The following is a 25,934-nucleotide window of genomic DNA, read 5'->3' as shown; positions in this document are numbered from 1 at the left end:
AAGTGAAATCAAAGCTGGAAAAGTGATGGTGAAATCAAAAGCAATTGCAATAACAAAAAAAGAAAAAAAGCAATGTCCTCTGAAATGGCCCAGCAACCCATGGAGTTTAGTTTAGAGATACAGCACGGAAACAGGCCCTTTGGCCCATCGAGTCCGCACTGACCCCCACACATTAATACTATCCTACACACACACTAGGGACAATTTAGATTCATACCAAGCCAATTAGCCTACGTCATTCATCAACGTCATTGGAGTTTTGGAGGAAACTGAAGATCTCGGAGAAAAACCACGCAGGTGAATGTATGAACTTCGTACAGACAAGCACCCATACGCGGGATGGAACCCGGCCGGGTCTTATGGGAGATAATACGATATTATTTTATGCATGATATTATTTGATATTATTTTATACATTAGACATTGTTACGGTATTATTTTATACATTGTTGTTTAAGGTTTGTAACTACTTAGGCAATAGGCGCCTCTCTGTAACTAATTAAGGCGCTCTAGACATTCTTTACCCTTGACACGTCTCTGTAACATAACACTCCTTTGCTTTAGCCTGTACCCTTGCTTTAGCCTTGATGATAAGGGTAGCAGAATCCGAAGAGATGCAGACATTCATCAATGAATAGGATTTAATGGTGGCAAGAGAAGAGATAAGGAAAAACATGGGCCTTGGGGTGATGGATGGATGTGAGGGATGAACTAGCAGGAAATAAGGGAGGCGAAATATGAAGGGATGTGAGCATTGAGATAAGGATATATTACTAAATGGGATTTAATGGTGGCGGGACAAACAGATACTACAAAGAAATGAAGGACTGAAGAAAGGAGTGTGGGTATGAGGTAATGCAAAGGAGATAAGGTTTAGAATAATCCTATAAAAATAGGCTGCCCGGTGTACTAAGTAGGCAGTCAGATGGTTGACATCCTGATTGTTCCAGCCGTTGTTTGCAAATAAAGGCTTTTAACTTCTTGAAGAATTCTCCGTGTCATCTGCTTCATTTTGAACACCGGTAACCACGACAAAATTGGCGTAGTCGGCAGGATCGGAAAGAGGCCCGTTCGATAACGGACGACAAGCTAAAGGCGCTTCCAAGCCCGTCAGGGGCTCCCCGGTTCAACAGGTAAAGGGTGGCCACCCGCAAAAAAGGTAGGCGGTTTTCCGCTTTATTTGGACTAATGGCCTGTTGAAAACGGGGGACCACTGGTGGCACAGGAGCGCCCAGGCGGTCCAAGGGCCTCTCCGATCCAAAGAATCTGTCTAAACTATTCTAAAAAGAGACCCGGAGGATTGCTCAAGAAGGCTGCGCAGTGGGGTAAGTAGAAAATAGATAAGTTAAGAAAGTAGATTTGTGACGTCACGAAGACCTCGTGGATACCGCCCTAAGAGGATAGGGGACGGAATAGACGAGGCGTCCTGTGGATACCACTCTAGTTAACCGGGGATTACTCTGGTTAGCTAGGGGTCTGGACAGGCAGGATAAAACGTCCTGTGGATACCGCTCTAGTTAACCGGGGATTACTCTGGTCGGCTAGGGGTCTGTACGGGCAGGATCAAAAATTGGAATAATTGGATAACATAAAAATAATAAAATAGCAAAATTTTAAAGGAATATAGTAGAACTATAAAAAATAAAAATTGCAAAATATTAAAGGAATATAGTAGAACTGTAGAAAATAGAAATAGCGTAGTAGCTAGCATAGTGACTATAGAGACAGAACGGAGTGAGAACAAGGACTGCATTTAAACTGACTGACCAAGTGCACTAAAATAAGACAAGTACAATGAATAAAATAACTGCAGTTGAAATACTAAGTAAGAAATTCCCCGTATCCAAAGAGGATATTAAAAAACACTGAGAAATGGGAAAAAAGGACGGGAAAATTAGTCACAAAATGGCCCAGGGAAGCCACATTTGATATAAATATGTGTGATGAAATGGAAGTGCTGATTAAGAACTATAAGCCTAAGGATAAATCAGAAATCCGAGTAACAAAAAAGGAAAAAGAACTAGACGTGCTTAAATTGTTTAGAATAGAAGGAGAAAGGCTGAGGAAAGCATACCAGGAAAAGAATACCACCCCAAACAAGGGTGAAAACCCCCCCAAAACAGCATGAAAGTCAGGAGCTCCAGGGGAAAAAATCAACTCTGTATCCCTCCCTATTCCGGCCAGGATGGAATAAAGCAGTGCCCTTTGGTGAAAGGGATAGTGGAGATAGAGGGAGAAGTCGAAGTTTGGAGGAATGGGCAAGACATAAAGGAATATAGACAAAGAAGGGGGCAGCAAGAAAAGGAAAGGAGAACAGGAACTAGAAGGAGACATTGAAAGGTTGCAGGTCCTCAGGGACAGAAAGATTTGTGAGATTCGTCAGGCAGCAAATGAGGAGTATGAGGGAGACAGCAACACAGAAACACAGGCAAGTAATCAACAGGCATCAGAGAGGGCAAAACTGTGAGAATGAAGCAGAATTAGAAAGTGATGGGGAAAGAACAAGGGAGTGTAGAAGGGAATAGAGGCATCCATGAAGCACTTGGAGATGGAGATGAGGGAGTTGGAAAAAACTATAGAAAGAGAAAGAAAGGAAAGCCAGGGGTACGCCCAGGAAAGAATGAGGTGGGAAAGTATACAGATAGAAGCACAACAGGAGATGGTGAACGAGAGACAGGAGCTGAGGGATGGAATGATGCCATTATTTTTGGAAAAAGGCAGGACAAACCCAGTATATTCCTTGGACGACCCGAGACCTAGAAGGGCTGAAAAACACCTTGCCCAGCATATATAACGGGGCAGGGAAATGGATTAGGGCCTTTGAGGAGGAGACTACAGGACGATTATTGGCTATGGGAGATTTGAAGGCACTACTGGTGAAGGTAATGGGAACCATGAAATTCGCAGAGCTGTTTGAAATGGCTGGGATAAAAAACGCAAATAACCTGATGATTGATGGCCAGTCATTTGACCTAGTCAGACCGAGGGTATGGCAGGCCCTCAGAGACTGTTACCCGCTCAAGGTGGACCCAAAGACATTGAGGGGAGACCCGCTGGGGGACACGGATGCCCCCTCTGGTTAAGTCCAGACTGGAGGAAGTGGTGGGATTGTCAACCATACCCCACTCCCAGTTCAGGGACCACCTGGTTCATGCAGTCGACAAATGTCGTAAGGAGAGACAAAAAATGGTGAACCAACAAGAAGAGGTGCAGAGAAAGTTGATGCAAATGCAACTAGAAGAACTAAAAAAGAAAGAACGTGAAAAAGGAAAGAAAATGCTGGCAGTAACAGCAGACCTGGCTGAAGCAGCAGAAGTGAACGATACACCGATGCACAGTGAGTCCTATGGCAGAGCCAGACGGGGGCTGGATAATCCCAATGCCAATAATAAATGTCTTTGGGGGAGCTTCTCCTCAAATGTCCTATCGGGGCAAATCAGATCAGGGAATCAGCCCCGACAGGATTGGGGCCCTCAAGGGGGAGCACAAGGAAGGGGAAGAGGAAGGCCAGTAGGCAGACAGGTAGTTGATAGAATATGTTGGGGATGCACCGGAGGCACCAGAGGCAGTGTACTTTTCAGTGATAGATCTTTGTTCAGCATTCTTTAGTGTGCCGTTAGCGGAAAGATGCCAGTTTTTGTTTGCGTTTACTTACAGGGGCATTCAATATACTTATACTAGGATGCCGCAGGGATTTAACACTCGCCTCATGTTTTCAATCAGGTACTGAAGGCAGATTTGGAAGGTATATCCCTACATAGTACGTTAATACAGTATGTGGATGATTTGTTGGTCTGCTCTGAAAGTGAGGAGCAATGTGAGCAAGACACCCTGATTCTTTTAGAAAGGCTAGCATACGGAGGCCATAAAGTGTCCAGGAAGAAGTTGCAGTTTTGCAAGCAACAGGTGGAATATTTAGGACAGTTGATCTCCAAGGGAGTAAAGGCTATAGCACCAGATCAAATTGAGGCAATAATTAAAGCTCCCAAGCCTCAGACAGTAAAGCAAATGATGACATTTTTGGGAATGTCTGGATATAGCTCAGACTGGATTGGAGAATACGCTGAAATTGTGATGCCATTGAGAAAAATACTGAAGGAAGCGGGACACACAAATTTGAGAAATGTTTTACAATGGAATGAGGAGGCGGAGACAGCTTTTAACACCATTAAGCGAGAGTTACAGTCAGCCCCAGCCCTGGCCCTGCCAAACTATGAGAGAATCTTTCACTTGTACGTTTCCAACAGGCAGGAGGGCTACGCTGCAGCAGTACTGATGCAGGAAACAGGCATAGGTAAAGCTAAGCAGCCTGTGGCATACTACAGTACAAAATTAGATGAGGTGGCGCAGGGTTACCCACCCTGCTATCAGGGACTGGCTGCGTTGCACTATGCGTACAACAAAGCCTCATCTATAACCATGGGCTATCCTAGAGTCATAGAGTCCTACAGCACAGAAAGAGGCCCTTCGGCCCATCATGTCCACGCCGCCCGTTACCAAACACAGTCTAATTTTAATCCCATTTTCCCGCATTTGGACCGTAGCCCTGAATGTTGTAGCATTTCAAGTGCCCATCCAAATGCCTCTTAAACGTTGTGAGTGTTCCCGCCTCCACCACCACCCCAGGCAGTGAGTTCCAGACTCCAAACACCCTCTGGGTGAAAAAGTTCTTTCTCACATCCCCCCGAAACTTCCCTCCCCTTACCCTGTATCTATGTCCCCTCGTTGTTGAACCTTCCACCAGTGGAAGAAGTTCCCTGTAACTATATATATATATATATATATATAACTATATATACACACCATAAAGTAGTAGAGCTGTTGGAGAAGGGGAAGTTTGTATTAACACCAGCCAGAATAATAGCTGTTGACATTCCCAGACATTACAATACAAAGATGCACCACAAGTAACATAGCTGATTATGTTCCACTTGACTATGAGGGGGAACCCCATGATTGCGTTGGGGAAACGATGGTTTTTTCTAAATTAAGGACGGACTTACAATCAGAACCACTGAATGATGAGGACAAGAAAGTTTTGTTTGTGGATGGTTCATGCTATAGGGATTATGATGGCAATCTTGCAGGATTTGCAGTAGTGCAGCAGGACCAATCAGGTTTTCAAACAATCAGATTAGAAGCTTGCCCACAACCTTGCTCAGCCCAGTTAGCAGAGATTAAGGCTTTAACAACAGCGTGTGAAATGATGGAGGGTGAGAAGGCTGACATTTACACAGATTCAGCATATGCACATGGGGTCTGTCACCTGTTTGGGGCAGTATGGAAGCAGCGTGGCTTCAAGAAAAGCAATGGGGACCCCATACAGCATTTTCAGCAAATTTCAGACCTAATAAAGGCACTGACTAAACCTAAGGCACTAGCTATCGTTAAATGCCAGGCACATAAAAAGGGAAACGACATGATCACAAAGGGCAATCATGCCGCAGACGAAGCAGCCAGAAAAGCATCTGGATGCCAATCAGCCATTATTGCCCCGCAGGTAGATTTGGACCCGCAACCCACACAGGAGGATATAGTTACGATGCAAGGTAGGGCTACTTTAGTTGAACAAACAATGTGGAGACAGAGGGGAGCCAAACAGAATGTAGAGGGCCTGTGGAATACGGACGAAGGTTTGCTGGTAGCACCTACACCTCTGCTGACCATTATCATCTCAGAAGCGCATGGGCTAGACCACTGTGCAAGGGGGGAGGTGTTAAGGAAGATAAAGAGAGATGGATTTTGGTCACCCTATCTACAGGCTTCAGTAGATTACATTTTGTCATAATGTGAGATATGTGCGCAAAACAATGTTAGAAAGGGAATAACAACACCTATAGGACATATACTTGTGCCCGAAGGACCATTTAGACACCTGGTTATTGACTATGTGGACATGCTGAAAAAAGTAAGAGGGAAAAGGTATATGCTGGTAGTAATTGATAGATTTAGCAGATGGGTGGAGGCAGTACCATCTAAGGATTTAGGTGCAGGAACTGTAGTCAAGTTTCTGACAAATGAGGTCATCCCACGATTCGGTATACCAACCGAAATCAGCTCCGACAATGGAGCGGCTTTTATTCAAAAAACAGTTAAGTTGGTGCTGCAAGCCCTGAGAGTGAAACAAAGATTTGGGTGTGTATACCACCCTCAGTCTCAGGGAATGGTAGAAAGAGTTAATGGAACATTGAAGGCCAAATTAAACAAGATTTGCGCAGCTACAAAGTTAAATTGGATTGATGCCCTGCCATTGGCATTAATGAGCTGTCGCATGCAAACTAATCGAATAACTCATTTAACACCACATGAGATGCTCACTGGCAGACCCATGCCAATACCCAAATGGAGAGGTCTCTCTACAAGGGACCAAGCCTGGAACAATTTGAGGTAGAACTTAAACAATACATGCAACAGTTAACTATGATACACAAGTCTATTTACACACAGGAAAAGCAAAAGGAGCCAGAGGCGGACCAGGGAGAAGGACCTATTAAACCCGGAGATCAGGTCTATGTGCGAGCCTTTCCACGAAGGTGGAATGAGCCGATAAGGGAAGGACCGTTCACAGTAACCAAGGCCTCACCGACTGCTGTTCAGGTAGAGGGCCAGTCCACGTGGTACCATCTCAATCATTGTACAAGGACTGCCCCACAGGCACAACCTGTGAATGACCTCGAGGTAAACGGGAAAGAGAACGAAAATACAGGAGAAGAGGTAAGCAAGCGTGAGAACGAAAACGCAGGGGAAGGATCAAGCATTGACCAGATCATAAAGGAAGTCTTGGGGGACATTAGTGACTCTGAGGTTGTTGACGATGAGGTTGTGGGCGTCTGTTCTCCTCGCGACAATATGGACAGGGGCGACGGGGCAATAGTGCCTCTCCTGAATCAGACCGTGCCTCTCCCGAATCAGATCTGGGAGCCCTCGATTTCACAGCTTTGGACTGAGTGAAACCAGACTGGTCCTAATACTACCCTGCTAGAGTTAGGGGAACAGAGGCGGGTTCGAAGGAACATTGAGGATAGGGATGATGATGACTCACATAACTTAGTCGCATGGCGCACAGTGACCACTAATGATTGGTATAAGTGGGCACAGTATACGGCACACACTATGCAACAATCACAATGTATCGTATGCGCCAAAGCCAAGGAACAAATACTGGCTATACCAGACCCTCACAACTATACGCATTGTTCAAGATTAGACTCTTCAGAGGTTAAACAGAATGCAGGTTACGGGCACCAACTCTTTGGCTGGCTAGAAAACATTCTAGGCGGATGGGGGTCGTGGTTGGTTAAAGTCGGGGTGACTATCGGAATCACCCTGCTTATAATTGCTATTGTGCTGTGTTGTGTTTTTCCATGTATTAAATCTCTTCTAGTGAAAGCTACTGCGAAACAGCTGCCGTTGCTCCAGGATACGGGCAAATTTCACCTCCAAGAGAAACAGATCTCTCCGATAGAATACTATACTGATGAGCAATTTACTCTGGAAGATTACTAAGAACGTAGTTGTAAGGGAAGCTGGGTCTTTTTTTTCCTACCCTAGACATATGGGGGTAGGTTTTTGGCTGAGTGACCCAGGATGTTAGCATGTTGGAAGAAGAACACTGACAAACTGCACATTCTTTATAAAATCCTAAGTTGGGGGGCTAATGGTTGAGAGTGGATTTATGATTTGAGTTAACAACATGTGCGTTTTTTGGTTTTCTTTTTCTGTGAGACCGTGTAGGTCTCAAAGGGGGGAATATGGGAGATAATACGATATTATTTTATGCATGATATTATTTGATATTATTTGATACATTAGACATTGTTACGGTATTATTTTATACATTGTTGTTTAAGGTTTGTAACTACTTAGGCATTAGGCGCCTCTCTGTAACTAATTAAGGCGCTCTAGATATTCCTTACCCTTGACACGTCTCTGTAACATAACACTCCTTTGCTTTAGCCTGTACCCTTGCTTTAGCCTTGATGATAAGGGTAGCAGAATCCGAAGAGATGCAGACATTCATCAATGAATAGGATTTAATGGTGGCAAGAGAAGAGATAAGGAAAAACATGGGCCTTGGGGTGATGGATGGATGTGAGGGATGAACTAGCAGGAAATAAGGGAGGCGAAATATGAAGGGATGTGAGCATTGAGATAAGGATATATTACTAAATGGGATTTAATGGTGGCGGGACAAACAGGTACTACAAAGAAATGAAGGACTGAAGAAAGGAGTGTGGGTATGAGGTAATGCAAAGGAGATAAGGTTTAGAATAATCCTATAAAAATAGGCTGCAATCAGGATGTCAACCATCTGACTGCCCACTTAGTACACCGGTACTAAGTGGGCAGTCAGATGGTTGACATCCTGATTGTTCCAGCCATTGTTTGCAAATAAAGGCTTTTAACTTCTTGAAGAATTCTCCGTGTCATCTGCTTCATTTTGAACACCAGTAACCACGACAGTCTCTGGCACTGTGAGGCAGTAGCTCTACCGCTGCGCCACCGTGCTGCCCAGTTGCATCGTTATTTATGCTGACCATCCCACCACACACAGTCCCTGGGCGACTAGAGAAATAAATAAATTCTAAGAATTTTTAAAGGAATGCTCAGACAATACCCACATTGAGAGAATGATGTTTTGGAAGAAACGTTAGTTTGACAATATGCATGCAGTTAATTCTTCCTGAAGAAAGTCCATGTTTATATAAAAGTCTTACCTGACAATGCATCACATGTTGTGTGCTTGTGTTGAATGTAAGTTGATCAGGGGTTTTGCAATCAGGTATGATGAGCAGCATGTTCGATGTATCAGCCATCTTCAAGTCGTAGGTTTTATCCTCACTACACAAGACAGCATGTTCATCCTTATCACCTCGAATAATCAATCTAAAAGCAGGAAACAACATGGAAAACTGATTACACAATGTTCAAACTGCCTTCATTCAAACATTTCCAACTTATTTGTGTATACTTCTCAGTTATCCAATGTAGCACAGTCCCAATTTGTAATTGATTGACGAATCATTTAAGATATCTGTGGAAAGGTTTTGATGGTCAATGCGGTAAAGCTCTTTTACGAACTCACTACCGCACTGATTTTATGATTCTTTGTAAAACGCCTACTAAGCAAATGTCTGAATCTGAACCACCCTGCTTGGATATTTGCTTCTCTGTCTCTCTCTCTTCACCCTCTCTCTCTTCACCCTCTCTCTCTCTCCCCCCCCCCCACCACCACCACTACCCCCCACCACCACCAAAACAGTCGACAATTCATTTTCACGAGATGCAGCCTGACCCGTTGAGTTTCTCCAGCATTTTGTGTCCATCTTCCGCCTATTTAAGATTTTCATTTGCATTTTGAAATCCTCATCTGTGATATTTTCCAGCCATACAATGCTCTCCACCCTTTCATTGTCATTTAATCACTCCAGAATCAACATCCTTGCTTTCCTCCACAAGTCAAGTCGTCAAGTCAATTTATTCACAAAATGCTGGAGTAACTCAGCAGGTCAGGCAGCATCTCGGGAGAGAAGAAATGGGTGACGTTTCGGGTCGAGACCCTTCTTCAGACTCCGTTGAAGAGAGGAGGAGAACTTCTTCAAAGTGGACATACCTCGAAGAGAAATCGCAGTGGAGCAACAAGTAGTATAAGAAAATAACTGCAGATGCTGGTACAAATCGATTTATTCACAAAATGCTGGAGTAACTCAGCAGGTCAGGCAGCATCTCGGGAGAGAAGGAATGGGTGACGTTTCGGGTCTGAAGAAGGGCCTCGACCCGAAACGTCACCCATTCCTTCTCTCCCGAGATGCTGCCTGACCTGCTGAGTTACTCCAGCATTTTGTGAATAAATCAAGTCAAGTCAATTTTATTTGTATAGCACATTTAAAAACAACCCACGTTGACCAAAGTGCTGTACATCTGATTAGGTACTAAGGCTCTAGACGTGGAATTCTTCACCACAGACGGCTGTGGATGCCAAGTCAATGGATATTTTAAAGGAAGAGATAGATAGATTCTTGATTAGTGCAGGTGTCAGGGGTAATGGGGAGAAGGCAGGAGAATGGGGTTAGGAGGGAGAGATAGATCAGCCATGATTGAATGGCGGAGTAAACTTGATGGGCCGAATGGCCTAATTGTGCTCCTCTCACTTATGAAAAGCTATGAACTATGTGGTATTTAATAATGCCCAACCTTGACTGCTTCTCTGCTCCACTCTGTTCCTTAAAATGTAACTCTTTCCTGGGCTCTGGATTGCATGCTCAGATATCTCCTTGTGTGGTTTGGTAATGATCCCTGATGCACTTTTTCATATTTGATCATGAACTTATAATTGACTTTAGAAAAACCAGTGTAGATTACGACCCACTCTACATCAATGGGGTCTGTGTGGAAAGGGTACCCGCTTTCAGGTTCCTGGGTACGCACATCGCAGAGGATCTTACCTGGTCTACCAACACCATCACCACAGTAAAGAAGGCACAGCAGAGACTCCACTTCCTGAGGATCCTCAGGAAAACCAACCTGCAGGAGAAGCTCATGTTGTCCTTCTATCGCTGCTCCATCGAGAGTGTGCTGGCATACTGTATAACCACATGGTATGCCAGCTGCTCAGAAAAGGACAGGAAGGCCCTTCAGAGGGTCATCACGACGGCCCAGAAGATCATCGGCTGCTCACTGCCCTCCCTGGAGCACCTGTTCAGCCTATGCTGCCTCAGTAGAGCAGGCAAAATAATAAAAGATCCATCCCACCCCGGCCACCGTCTGTTTGTTCATCTGCCCTCTGGTCGACGTTTCAGGTCGATCAAATCCCGAACAAACAGACTTAAGAACAGTTTTTACCCCAGGGCCATACGAGAACTGAACACTACCTTTGCACTAGGCAACACCGTTAAAAAATCTTGTACTTAATATAATTGTATTTAATTGTATTTATGTATTTATTTGTATTTGCATTTATTGCATATATGTTTGTACGCACCGTCAGGATTGGCTATTTTTTAATTTCGTTGTACTCGTTGCAATGACAATAAATGAATATTATTATTATTATTATTATTATTATTATAATATTTAAAATAGCACTTAAGTACACATTGTACCATTTATTTTTGGTTTTATCCCCCAAAATATTAACTCCTCAATTAATGGGAATATTCATTTAATCGTTGAATGTTCTTGGATCTTAAAAAGGATTCTTGGGAACAAAAGGCAAGGTCAACATATGCAACACAAAGTGCGAATTCTCATCTTATCGTTCAATCAGTGGCATTCTCGCTCGAGTCAGAAGGCCATGGGTTGGTCTAAATCCCACTCGAGAGATGTGACACCAGTTCCACAGGGAGGAGTGAGTCACAAGACACAGCAGAGGCTGGAATTTGAGTTCCTCCAGTACTTTGTGTTTTGCTCTGCCCAAGATACCAACCTTAGGATGACATTTTTTAAATCAAAAGCCTGATCTGCTCTCTCCCCTTGCTTTGCTGTGAAATGACTAGTAGGGTTTAGGAGAGTGGAGCACAGTATTCTGAGACCCTCAGTGGATATCACGATGGATTTTCTAGTGGCCACAGGGTCATTCGTGGGATCGACCAGCAGGCTATCGGATTTTCTGCAATAACCTGAAACATCTGAATTCGCTCACGCTTCTGGAGGTTGCAAAATAAAACGGTGCAGGAAACATAAAGTAGTTTGAGCAGCATGTGTAGCGGGGGGAAACGAGTCAACTTGGGGCAATGATAGTTCATCAAAACTGAAATGTTGGGGACGTCTCTCTCCGCAGACCCTGTCCCAACTGTTGGTTCCAGCCTATTGGGGGTTTTAGTTTCAGATTTCCAACAACTTGCTTTTTCAATGATCTAAAAGCAAGCGTATTTAATGTCGCATGGGCAACTAGACCGTATGGAAAGGCACCAATGCTACCTACCTCTGTCCGGATTCAATGTATTTACAAAGCGTTTCATCCACTTCCATTAGGCAGTAATCGCCCGAACTGACACTCTCGCTGAACGATATACATTGTACCGACGGCAGGAGATCGGCCGCCTCCAATTTCGCCACTTGTAAAGTTGCCTGAATTTCCTCCAAAGTCCTCATCGCTTCAAGCTGCAAACAAGAAGCGGCGCCGCGCACGGGTGGTCAGTTGGTAGCCCAGTGTGGGAGAGCAGTACGGCACGGCACGGCACGGTACAGTACAGCACGGGTGGTCAGTTGGTAGCCCAGTGTGGGAGAGCGGTACGGCACGGTACAGCACGGGTGGTCAGTTGGTAGCCCAGTGTGGGAGAGCAGTACGGCACGGCACGGTACAGTACAGCACGGGTGGTCAGTTGGTAGCCCAGTGTGGGAGAGCGGTACAGTACGGCACGGTACGGTACGGTACAGCACGGGTGGTCAGTTGGTAGCCCAGTGTGGGAGAGCGGTACGGCACGGTACGGTACAGCACGGGGTGGTCAGTTGGTAGCCCAGTGTGGGAGAGCGGTACGGCACGGCACGGTACGGTACAGCACGGGTGGTCAGTTGGTAGCCCAGTGTGGGAGAGCGGTACGGCACGGTACAGCACGGGTGGTCAGTTAGCCCAGTGTGGGAGAGCGGCACAGCACAGCACAGCACGGTACAGCACGGGTGGTCAGTTGGTAGCCCAGTGTGGGAGAGCGGTACGGTACAGCACGGGTGGTCAGTTAGTAGCCCAGTATGGGAGAGCGGCACGGCACGGTACAGCACGGGTGGTCAGTTGGTAGCCCAGTGTGGGAGAGCGGCACAGCACGGTACGGTACGGCACGGTACAGCACGGGTGGTCAGTTGGTAGCCCAGTGTGGGAGAGCGGCACGGCACGGTACAGCACGGGTGGTCAGTTGGTAGCCCAGTGTGGGAGAGCGGTACGGCACGGCACGGCCACTAGAACAAACAAACAGCCACTGTAACAAGCAGCGGGCGGCCCGCTAACATGCAGCACTGCAAGACTGCATCCAATCACAGCCAAAGCGGAACAACTGCATACTTCCGCAATTCAAAAGCGCGCCACTTTCCAGGAAGCTGTTGTTTTTTAAACCCTCAAGATAGGACAAGCTGTGGTAGTCTTCAGTTGTGCATGTTTTTTTAAATATATAAATCAAAAATATTTATTCAAATATATACAATACAATGAAAACAAAACAGAACCCTCCACCAGAATACTATACAAACAAATATACCAATTGAAACTATTATACAATTATATTACAATCCCCATCCAGGATACATCCAATCCCCCGCAGTGCCCAGCGCGAGTGCCCGTGGACAGTGCACAGTTGTGCATGTTGGCAGTGGAATTATAAGTACAGAATACTATTGAAGTGGGACACAAAATGCCGGAGTAACTCAGCGGGACAGGCAACATCTCTGGAGAGAAGGAATGGGTGATGTTTCAGGTCGAGACCCCTCTTCAGACTATTGTGAGATGCAAATGTGAGTGCTCACAATCACGATGCTCGAGACAATCTAGAGAAACAAGTATAGTTTATTTGCAAGTCTGCAGAGTTGGGTGTCTCCCCTGTCGAGACACACCGAGGTCGGGAAAATCCCTTCTTTTTATTCACTTCATTTTACAATTGTTACACCTTTAATTCCTCCCCTTCGGGCTCCTTCCAATCGGAGCACTGAGGTGCGCAATCTACCGTCACCGCCCCTGTTGCCTTCCACATCATACAGTAATATTCATTTATTTCATTAGGCAAGCGCAGTACAGAGTAGTTCATGCCCTCCCTCTCTCCTAGCTCTCTGATTATTTTGCCCTTCCTCCCAGTTCTCTGATTATCTTCTAACACTTGTCCTTGGACTGTCACCATTTGTTCTTGCGGTTTTTTTTCTCTAGCCGAGCACTGTCTGGTCAGTTATTTCTCAGGGTCGTATTGTCGAGTCAGCTATTTCTCAGGATCCTTAGTCTAAATCAATTATCCCTTTTTACCCCTTTCTCACAATCCACCCTTTTTCTTATGCCACGCTACTTTGATTTATACTATTTCCTCCTTTTCTAGTGCTAGCAGCAGAGTCTTTGCCTCTCTATATTCCTCCTGCTGGTCATGCTGTGCTCTAAAGGCCATCATGGCGATGTCGTTCTTTGTCAGAGCTGCCTCTATCAATCGCTGAGACAACCCCCGTATGCAGGGAATGATGCAACATCCGAATAGACACAGCAACCCCATCATAACTATCACTGATGTTAGGGCTGATGTAAACATGTGCTTCCATTTCCCAAACCAGGAGTCTAGAAACTTGGTCCAGGAGGTGTCTACTCCTGAGTTCTCGGCCAATTCGATAGACAGGGAGGTGAGACTCGCTAGGGCCCTTGACACGGACCCATCAGGAGCAGTTTTGTTGGGGATGTAGGTGCAACATTGTTCCCCAAACATCACACACACCCCCCCTTTCTCAGCCAGCAGCATGTCCAAGGCCATGCGATTTTGCCAGGCCATTAGGCTGGTAGCTGTCAGTTGTTCCGCTAATCCTTCAACCGCATCTCGAGTATAATTTGTAAAGCGTTGTTGATTGTAGTATAGGTCGTTGATCCAGTCCACATTTTTATTAATTGTGGACCACCAGAAGAGTATGGACTCAAAGCCAGCAGCTATCTGGTTTCTGGCTTTGAATTCATCGGGTACCCCTCTTGGCACCCCTATTGCATCTATATAGATGTGTGTGTCGAATGATCCTCTCACCTCTCTCCTTTGTCGTCGGCCTCCTTCATTGAGTTTGACCGCATGCTCCACTGCTATGGTGAAGGGCATCATTAGTTGTGTAAGGGTACAGGTTCCCGTCCATGACCCTGGTAGCCGGGGCCACAGAGTATCCTCTCCGCACCACCACCAGACATCGGCTCTACGGACTATCTGCTTTATCAGCCAGGAGCTACTGAACAGTGACCCCTGTTCCTCAGCTGTTATGTTATACGTCTGATTGCAGTTTAGCACCTCCCCCATATCCTGTCCATCTGGGTTATATCTTGTATAGCACTCAAATCCCTCCTCCCCGAGGGGAATGGTGAATTGGGGAGGTCGAGGGTCTTTCCTTTGGCCCTTCGTGTTGTTGTTGCTAGCCGGGAATAAGTAATGGTAGCTCTGGCAGGTCTCATTCTTTGGTAGTATGGGATTCGTGAATAGTTGTAATATACATGACATAGCCCCAGGTGTCCTATTCCAATTCAGGGGAAATGGTACTGGGACCAGCTGAGGCTTAGCTCCGGCGCAGGCGTAGCAATTGGTTTGTTACATACTTCTGGCCGTGTACATCATCCAGGTAAGCCAGGAGTTGGTTCCCTTTTCCCCTTTTGGTATTCCCTCCCCATACAATTGCATTAATTCTATTTCTCCTGTTACTATCATTATCTTCAAATCCTTAGGCTCATATTCCGTGGTGACATTGCTGACTACCGGTGGTGCTGGGGTTGCCCAGGGATCCCTACTCTGACTGTCTTCTATCTGGAACATTTCCCCCTTATCCTCATATTTTACTATATATCCGTCCCGTTCTACCTCTATTTCAAACCTCAGGCATGCGTCCTTCCCTGTTCTGTCTGCACATATCCAATACCTACCACTTTCCTTTATTTGAACCCTCTGTATGCTTACATATACACGTCCTGGCAATCCCTTGTTTGGGTTTTGATATACTCTCCACCTATCAGTTTGATAGGTGGACTTTTGCCACCCTTCTCTGGATGAAGTGAATAACTCGCGCCAATTTTTACAGGGATGGGTGCATACATACATCCTATATCCACACCATGATTTTCCTCTACATACATCAAATGGGATGGTGGTGGCCCTTCTATTCTGTGGTATAGTGATTTTTATGCATGTTACATTACTCACAAGCTGGGTAACCACCCAGCACCCGATCCACCAGCACGAAGTCTTCATTTTCCGTGCGGGGTTTTGGTGGATACCAAAGTCAATGGCTCCTTTCCTCCACGTACCGTCCACGGGCTGATATTGTCTGGTGGGGCCTCCACGGGACCCTTAAATCGACTTGCGTGTGTCCACCCTTTTTCTTTTGTTCGTACTGCTGTCTCGGTGGTTAATAACACAAGGTAGGGTCCAGTCCACCTAGGTTGCAACTTTTCTTCCTTCCACGTTTTTATTAGTACCCAGTCTCCAGCCTTGACTGAGTGAATCGGAAAATCCAGTGGCGGGCTCTGGGCCAGTAATCCTTTAGTTTTTAGTTCTGCAAGAGAATGGGATACTGCCAGTAAATAGTTCCTTAGGAACACGTCGTTCCCTGGTATTGTTCCCTCTATCTTTCCTAAGTACGGGAGCCCGAATAACATTTCATATGGTGATACCCCTATGTCTTTCCGAGGTGCCGTTCGGATTCTTAACAAGGCTATCGGAAGGCACTCGTTTCCTCTATTAACTTGGTGATTTGGGTCTTAAAGGTGCCATTCATTCTTTCCACCTTTCCGGAACTCTGGGGATGCCATGGTGTATGCAATTTCCATTCAATTCCTAATGCTTCACATATCATTTTATGTGTTTTGGAGGCAAAATGGGTCCCTCTATCCGAGTCTATTGTTTCCACAATCCCATATCTGGGTATAATTTGCTCCAATAATACCCTGGCTACCGACTGTGAGGTGGCAGTTGCTGTAGGGAATGCCTCTACCCATCTAGTGAAATGGTCCACTACCACTAACAGGTATTTCCATCTCTGTATTCGGGGCAACTCGGTGAAGTTTAACTGTATTCTTTGGAAGGGTCTTATTGCTAATGGTTGTCCTCCTCCTGGGACTGCTCTCATGATTTTTTTGTTGATTCGCTGACATATTACACAACCCCCTATGACTTGTTTGGCCATGGTATACATCCCACGGCAAGCGTAGGTCCTGAGGAAGGTATCACAGAGGGCTTGGGTTCCCCAATGGCTTTGCCCGTGCAACCTCCCTAATAACTCCCTTATAATTTCTTTGTTCAATAGCTGCTTTCCATCATTTCCCATTTGGGGTACGCCGGGCTCCCATTTCTCTCATGTGTTCCTGCTCTTTTTCACCAAAGATAGGTATCTTTTCCTCGGGTTCCCTTAAAGGTATCAGTGACATCATTTCTACCGTCTGATCTGTGGCTGCTCTCTTTGCCACCTCATCCGCTGCCCTATTTCCTGTGGCTTCCAGGGCGTTACCCTTCTGATGCCCTGCCACATGTGCTATGGCTACCCGTTCTGGTTTCTGCAAGGCCTCCAGTGTCTGTCCTATCAATTGCTCATGCGCTAATTCTTTCCCCCGAGCTGTTATCATTCCTCACTCTTTCCAGATCTTCCCAACGGTGTGTACTACCCCAAAGGTGTATTTTGAGTCGGTATACACTGTTCCTTCCTTTCCCTCCAATAGTTCCAAAGCTCTCATTAATGCGTATAATTCACAAGATTGGGCTGACCAACCACCAGGCAGCCTGCCGCTTTCAATTTCCTCCATAGTTTCCCCATTCACTATACCGTATCCATTATGTCTTTTTCCATCTATACATCTGGAGGACCCGTCTATAAACCACCGGCTACCCTCAGCCAGAGGTTGTTCTTCCAAGTCTTCTCTACTTTTTGTCTGTAAATCTATTATTTCACTACAGCAGTGTTCTGGCTTCCCCGTCTCGTTTTCTCTTTCTTCGGGCGGGTACAGAAACTGAGATGGGTTTAAATTTTTGTCTGTAATCATGGTCAAATCGTCCTTTTCCATCAGGATAGCTTCATATTTTAAAATTCTAGAGTCCGTTAACCATCTGTTGGATTTCTGAGCCAATATTGTTCTCACCGTATGTGGGGTGGAGACCACCAAAACCCCCCCGAAGGTCAATTTCCTGCTCTCCTCTACTAGGACCGCTGTGGCTGCCACTGCCTGTATACAGACAGGCCATCCTCGTGACACTGGGTCCAATATTTTTGATAAAAATGCCACGGGCTGCCAGTTTCCCCCCTCCTTTGAGTCAATACCCCGAAGGCTATCCCATTTTCCGCATTTACAAACAGATGTTGGGCAAGGCGTTTCTCAGCCCCTCTAGGTCTCGGGTCACCCAAGGAATATACTGGGTTTGTCCTGCCTTTTTCAAAAGTAATGGCACCACTCTCCCCCTCAGCTCCTGTCTCTCGTTCACCATCTCCTGTTGTGGTTCTATCTGTATACTTTCCCACCTCATTCTTCTCTGGGCGTACCCTTGGCTTTCCTTTCTTTTCTTTCCATATCTTTTTCCATCTCCCTTATCTCTATCTCTAAGTGCTTCATGGATGCCTCTATTTCCCTTCTACACTCCCTTGTTCTTTCCCCATCACTTTCTAATTCTGCTTCATTCTCACAGTTTTGCCTTCTCTCTGATGCCTGCTGATTACTTGCCTGTGTTTCTGTGTTGCTGTCTCCCTCATACTCCTCATTTGCTGCCTGACGGGTCCCATAAATCTTTCTGTCCCTGAGGTCCTGCAGCCTTTTGATGTCTGCTTCTAGTTCCCGTGCTTCTTGCTTCATCCTTTCCTTTTCTCGCTGCCCCCTTCTCTGTCTATATTCCTTTATGTCTTGCTCATCGTTCCAAGTTGTGACTTCTCCCTCTATCTCCACTATTCCCTTTTACCAAAGGGCACTGCTTTGTTCCGTCCTGGCCGGAATAGGGAGGGGGATACCCAGGGTCCCATAGGCTGGGGTACAGAGTTGATTTTTTCTCCTGCAGCTCCTGACTTTCATGCTGTTTTGGGGGTCTTTCACCCTTGTTTGGGGTGGTATTCTTTTCCTGCTATGCTTTCCTCAGCCTTTCTCCTTCTATTCTAAACAATTTAAGTACGTCTAGTTCTTTTTCCTTTTTCATTACTCGGGTTTCTGATTTATCCTTAGGCTTATAGTTCTTAATTAACACTCCCATTTCATCACATATGTTTATATCAAAATATAAATATATCAAAATTTATATCAAAATTTATATCAAAATTTATATCAAAATTTATATCAAAATTTATATCAAAATTTATATCAAAATTTATATCAAAATTTATATCATATTTATATCATTCCGTGGGCCATTTCGTAACCAATTTTTTGTCTTTTTTTTCCATTTCTCAGATTGTTTTTTTAAATATCCTCTTTGGATACGGGGAACCCTACTTAGTAGTTCAACTGCAGTTATTTTATTCATTGTATTCGTCTTATGTTATGTTAGTGCACTTGGTCAGTCAGTTTAAATGCAGTCCTTGTTCTCACTCCGTTATGTCTCTATAGTCACTATGCTACCTATTACGCTATTTCTATCTTCTATAGTTCTACTATATTCCTTTAATATTTATTACGAGGCATCGGCAAGCCTGTGATTCCTGTGATTCTTTCAGGATTTATTCTTCGCTTTCCCCTTACAAGCATAACAACTTTCCTCCAGATTAGGGGAATCTTTTGAATTAACAAACACATTTAATGCCTGCCGTACCCAATCCTCATCGGAGCCCAGTCGTGGCCACCAGACTGAACTCCCTTTGATCGGGTATTTCTGCCACTCAAAATAACAGAGTTGAATCATTTTTGTCTTCTCCAATCCCTGGGGTTTTCCCTGCCCCCAATGGCTCAGCATTCGCCCCAACGGACTATCAGGCGGAATGTGGGGGTTGGGCTTACCGCCCTTCCCCTCCCTTTTGGGCTTTCCGTTTTCACTGCCCATCCTCCCGATCGGAATTCCCCTCCGATCTTTTATCCTCCCGATCGGAATTCCCCTCCGATCTTAGCTGTAATCGCCCGAGTAATACTTAATAGTCAGTTATCTTACCCGGGTCCTGTGCACAAGAATCACTCGATTTAGCTCCTCGCGATTTCCTGCTCCTCCCACTTGTTTCTCGAGTCTCTGGTCCAGGTATCACTCGCTCAAACCGCTGACGGCAAGCAAGGAGTCTGAGACCACTGAACTCAGCGGGGTGCACCGTCCCTTCTTCCGTATACTCCCGTCACCCGGCCGGAGTGGCGATCCCGGATGAGCCCCCAAGCTGTGAGATGCAAATGTGAGTGCTCACAATCACGATGCTCGAGACAATCTAGAGAAACAAGTATAGTTTATTTGCAAGTCTGCAGAGTTGGGTGTCTCCCCTGTCGAGACACACCGAGGTCGGGAAAATCCCTTCTTTTTATTCACTTCATTTTACAATTGTTACACCTTTAATTCCTCCCCTTCGGGCTCCTTCCAATCGGAGCACTGAGGTGCACATTCTACCGTCACCGCCCCTGTTGCCTTCCACATCATACAGTAATATTCATTTATTTCATTAGGCAAGCGCAGTACAGAGTAGTTCATGCCCTCCCTCTCTCCTAGCTCTCTGATTATTTTGCCCTTCCTCCCAGTTCTCTGATTATCTTCTAACACTTGTCCTTGGACTGTCACCATTTGTTCTTGCGGTTTTTTTTCTCTAGCCGAGCACTGTCTGGTCAGTTATTTCTCAGGGTCGTATTGTCGAGTCAGCTATTTCTCAGGATCCTTAGTCTAAATCAATTATCCCTTTTTACCCCTTTCTCACACTATTGAACTGGATTTAAGAAATGAAAATCAAAACAGATGCAGTTGCTGGAAATCGAAATGAAAAAAAAACAAAATGCTGGAACATTCAGCAAGTCTGGGGGAAGAGAAAGAGTTAACGTTTAATGTCGCTCTTGTTAAACTACAGGTGAAAGGAGGGAGGGGTGAGAGATGAAAACCTGGGTGAGTTGGGAGAAAAGCTGTGCAGAAAGTTACATTGTCAATGAGTGAACGGGAGAAAGCTGACAGTGAAAACTGTTGTGTATTTGTGCTGTCATTGGACTATGAATAAATCTCAGACACACACAAGTATTCAAACGTGCCTGTATTCATGTTGGCGCCATCTTAAGTCCTTGAGTGTGGTACAGTCACGCCAGTCATTTCATATGTAAAGTCATTTCATATTAAAAGTCATTTCATTTTAAATCAGGTTCGCATACCCAACATTCCTCCCCCTTTAACATGGAGGCAGATAACACAATTTCATTTCTAACGTCAGATAATATCAACCAACAGACCTGCATATCGTAGGAACATGTGTCAAACAAAATACACAATTCACTTATACAGAACATAATCCTCAAATCTTTTAGGTGTTCTTGTAATTCTGTTCGACCTGCGTCTATCTGTCTGTGTTGGATTTTTCATTTGTTCCGAAATATCCGGCTCCGGCTGTGATGTTGTGTTATCACGGTGGATTAAATGTTTGTCAATATCCGGCTCTGGTTGTGATGTTTCGTTATCACTGTGGATTAAATGTTTGTCAATATCCGGCTCTGGTTGTGATATTTTGTTATCACTATGGATTAAATGTTCGTCCCTCCCTGAAGTGCTTCCAGGATCTACACCTACTGTTGGAGTTGGCCTAACTATCAGTGGATAGTTTGGTTGAACCACTTCTCTTTGTTGGAAGTGGGTGTGTTCGTCACCTTTTGGCAAGTACGCTCTCATTTGATCGACATGACGATGAACGACTCTTCCCTCACTCAACTTTACATTGTACAGGACTTCACTGATGACTTCTGCTATCGTTGCGTAAAGTCAAGTGGGACCTGATGTAAAGTTCTTGACCATGACATGATCATTCACATCAAAGACTTGATTCTTGCTTCCTCGATCTGCTGCCTGTTTCATTAAGGCTTGCTTCCTTCGAACAGTTTTGCTAAGATCGGGTCACAGACAGTCAAGTTTAGTGCTGATCTTTCGTCTGAACATCAGTTCACTGGGTGACTTTCCAGTCGTTTCTTGAGGTGTGACTCGGTACGTCAGCAATAACTTCTGGATCTTTAGTTCCAGGTCTGTTCCTTTTCCTTTATTCACACCTGCTTTCACCGACTGTACCCCTCTTTCTGCTAGTCCGTTGCTGGACGGGTGCTTTGGTGATGTTTGAATGTGGCAGATGTTGTTGCTGCTGAGGAACTTGGCAAAGTCTTCAGACACAAACTGCGTACCGTTATCTGTGACCACCGTCTCTGGTAACCCATGATTTGCAAACAACTGCCTCAGGGCAATCACTGTTGCTGCTGCTGTTGCGTGTTTCACCCGCATGGCTTCAATCCATTTGCTGTGAGCATCGACCACAATCAGCACATTCTCATTGTCGAGGCTGGCATAGTCACGGTGAATTCTACTCCACGGTCTCTCAGGGAACTCCCATGGATGGGTTGGGGCTGCAACAGGACTATGCTGACTCTGCTGACAGCTTGGACAACTTGTCACTTGTTGTTCCAACTCTTTGTTGATTCCTGGCCACCAGACGTAGGATCATGCCAATGCCTTCATTTTCACAATGCCAGGGTGCGTGCTATGAAGTTCTTCAAGGATTCTAGTCCTCATCTCCAGATTATCTGGGATGACCACTCGTGGTCCCCAGAGGATTATGTCATCCTCCACTGACAGCTCTTCTTTCTTGCTGGCAAAGGGCTTTACTTCTTCTGGAAGATTCCTTGCACTTGGCCACCCTTCCATGATGTGGTTCTTCACCTTGGAGAGAACTCTGTCCTTCTTGGTGGCTCTCTTCACTTCCTGTGCATCAACAGGGCATGTGTCCAGATCGGTGAGCATGTTGATGCGTGTCTCTGATGCTTCATCAAGCTCGGCAAGCTCCGGATGATTCCATGAAGAGTCCTCTTCGTGGATCGGCAAGTGCGACAACGCATCTGCATTCTGGTTTCTTGCCTTCTTGATGGACTATCTTGTAACTGTAGGCAGACAGGATCATATGCCATCTTGCTACTCGAGCAGAGGCCATCGGGCTGGCCAGCTTGTGGTCTCCAAACAGTCCAATCAGAGGCTTGTGATCAGTCACAATGGTGAAAGACCTTCCATGTAACTGCTTGTGGAACTTCTTCAGTCCGAAGATTATCGATAAACCCTCCTTTTCATATTGTGCGTTGTTCATTTCGCTGGGTTTGAGAGTGCATGAAGCGAAAGCTATCGGGCGTTCTTGTCCATCTGATTCAACATGGCTGATCACAGCACCTAAGCCATAGGGGCTTGCATCCGTTTGGAGCAGGATGGGTTTGGCTGGATCGTAATGCGTCAGCACACTGTCACTCTGAAGAAGACGCTTGGATCTCTGGAATGCCTGCTCATGTTCCTTTCCCCATTTGAACTTGGGATCAGGCTTGCTGCTTCTCCTCCCACTCTTTGAACCTGCTGATCTGTACTCTGCCTTCAGCATCTGAGTCAATGGTGCAATCTCCTGTGACAGGTTGGGTATAAACTTCCTGTAATACCCCAGTAAGCCGAGGTATGCCTGGAGTTGGCTTTGGTTCATAGGCCGCTTTGCTTCCCGCACCGCAGCAACTTTGTCTTGAAGAGGACGAAGACCATTCTTGTTCAGTCGATGTCTGAGATAGTCGACTGACTCTTGCATCAGTACACACTTCTGCTTCTTCAAACGTAACCCATTGGTCTCTAGTCTTGACAGGACTGCTTCCAGGTTCCTGAGGTGCTCTTCGTCAGTCTTTCCGCTGATGATGATATCATCAAGGTATGGCTTGCACATGGGAATATCGGCTAGCAGACTCTCCACGGTTCTCTGGAACATGGCTGGATATCCCAAAGGGCAGTCTGGTATACTTGAAGAGACCTTTATGTGTGTTAATCGTGGTGGACGTGTAAGGGGTTAAACATTCGACATTTCGCCATATGGGTTTTATTGCAGGGGTGTAAAAAAGGTGTAAAAGCTCCAGCTCGATTATGTTGCCAGGACATCCTGTTGCTCAGCATGGAGGCACGGTTTATGGTTGATATGGGCAACTGGCTTTAAGGCTTTGATGCTTAACCATCCTTTGATGGTTAAGGGGAACATTTGGTCATATCGACTGTTCTTTGGTCCTGGGAATACCGAGGACATGTAGGTCACACAGGACACGGAGGACATGGGGGTCCTAAAGGGGACATAAAGATTTATAGGACATTGTAAAATTTGCCATATAAGGTAGCAACAGGAAATGTACTGGCACATGTATTTTGGGTATAAATATGTGTAATTGTTAACATTCGGGGAGAGAGACTACACTAGCTTCCTGAGTGTTTCTAAACGCTCCGGTTTCTAGACTCTCTCCCACCTGGGTGAGTAGAATAAAGAGGTTATACGAATTCGGTTGTCTGACTATTCTGTTCATAGGCACGAACTACAACAGACGTTCGTGCTCCAGGGACTAACTCTATCTGATGATCAGCATGGGAGAGGTCTAGTTTAGAGAACTTTTCACCTCCTTCTAGTTCCTGCAGTAGATCCTCCAAAGTTGGAAGGGGGCACTGTTCGGCTTTCAGCACCTTATTTGCTGTGAACTTGTAGTTGCCGCAGACTCTCATTCTCCCATCTGGTTTCAGAACAGCTATGATCGGGCATGTGAAATCTGCTGTCTTCACAGGCTTGATAATGCCGTCCTGCAGCAAGTCCTCCAATGTGGCATCAATATGCTTTCTAGCAGCATATGAAACAGGAGCTGCCTTGTAAAACCTTGCTCCACTGTTTTCGTCTTGTGGATATGCCTTGGCTTGGTATCCCTTCAGTACTCCATGGCTATCAAACAGTTTGGCGTGGCTGTTGAGTACTGTGTTCATGGCATCTTGCAAACTGCACACTACTCGGTGGACTTAATCTTGAATCTGGCGTGTTCTGGCTGACTAGCTTTAACAACAATCCAGGGTACTTCCTTAACCAGTCTCTTCCCATTAGGCTTGCACCTTTCTTTACTACCACTAGGGTCAGCGATTCTGGCTTACTGTGAGGTGCGAGCTGTACCTGTACCGCTGCTTGTCCGTAGATGTCAACTTTCTCTCCAGTGTAGGATTTCAGCTTGATGCTACTGGGATCTAGCCTAGGGTCTTTACCGAGTTTGCTGAAGACTTCTTCTGGTACGATAGTCCATGGACTTCCCGTGTCAATTTCTAATTGTACCTCCCTGCCGTTCACTATCAAAGTGGCTTTATACAGTTCAGAGTTTGACAACGTTGATTGATTCATCGTCCAAGTGGCTCATGGTTTCTTCTGAAGATGAATTCGAAGCTGCCTCCTCCAAGTGGTTTGCTTTTTTCTGAGATTGTCCTTTCCTCCGCTGGTCGGCTCTAACAGACTCACACTGACTCTTAGTGTGGCCCATTCCAGAACACCTGAAGCATCTACCCTCTCGAAATTTGCACCTCGCTGGCTCGTGGCTGCCACCACATCTCCGCCATTTCTTAGAGTAGTGACCCTCGTCTTTGGGTGTCCTTGGTTGACTCCTTGTCCTCTGTAGTTCAAACGCCTTCCTTTGAAGCTGATTGACGGAGGTAGTACTCTCTGGAGGCCTTCCGATCTTCTGGATCTGCTCCACATCTTGTTTGGCAACCTCCATCGCTGTCGCAATATTGACTGCATTCTCAAAGGTTAAATTTTGTGTACCCAACAGTTTCCGCTGGATGTTCACGTCTGCACACCCTACCACCAATCTGTCTCTCAGCATATTTTCCAGTTCCTTGAAATTACACCCCTCAGTTAACTGTCGAAGCTTTGCTATGAACTGAGGGATTGTTTCATTTGCTTGGGTGCAGGTATAGAATCGATACCTTTGCACTATTTCTGTTGGTTTTGGCGAGAAATTAGCAATTAAAGCATCCTTACGTTCCTGATACGTTTTACTTGCAGGCTTAGCTGGCTGCAGCAATGCCCGTAGGGTGAGATAACCTTTGCTTCCTAAACCTGTAAGGAACAATGCGCTTTTCTTCTCTTCTGACGTGATATCATTTGAAGTGAACCACGCCTCCAAGACTTCAGTCCATTCCTCAATAGTGTAACCAGATTCTAACTGGGGCACATTCCCAACAATTGGATTAGCCATGGTTACACTATTAATACTCGGTTCACAACAACACGATTTAACCGTTATCACCATCGCTGCTCTGCTCTCCGATACTCGGATACTCGCCGTCGGTGGCGGTTGCTGGGGACAA

General features: G+C 45.5%; 1 protein-coding gene across 1 annotated transcript in view; it reads right to left on the bottom strand.

The window, feature by feature from the left end:
• Positions 1–12,755, bottom strand: part of dscc1 (DNA replication and sister chromatid cohesion 1) — a 67,934-nt gene extending 55,179 nt beyond the window's left edge. Inside the window, exons 1-2 of the mRNA XM_078397118.1 lie at positions 11,924–12,755; positions 8,718–8,886 (exon numbers count right to left, since the gene is read on the bottom strand). Of these exons, the coding sequence (XP_078253244.1) occupies positions 8,718–8,886; positions 11,924–12,093 (339 nt within the window). The 5' untranslated portion in view covers positions 12,094–12,755. The remainder of the gene's footprint in view (positions 1–8,717; positions 8,887–11,923) is intronic.
• Positions 12,756–25,934: the final 13,179 nt, after the last annotated feature.

This window comes from Rhinoraja longicauda, chromosome 4 (assembly GCF_053455715.1).
Source record: "Rhinoraja longicauda isolate Sanriku21f chromosome 4, sRhiLon1.1, whole genome shotgun sequence".
NCBI classification, from domain to species: Eukaryota; Metazoa; Chordata; class Chondrichthyes; order Rajiformes; family Arhynchobatidae; genus Rhinoraja; species Rhinoraja longicauda.
Note: the sequence above shows the minus strand (reverse complement) of the source record. Positions and strands in the feature narration are given on the sequence as shown.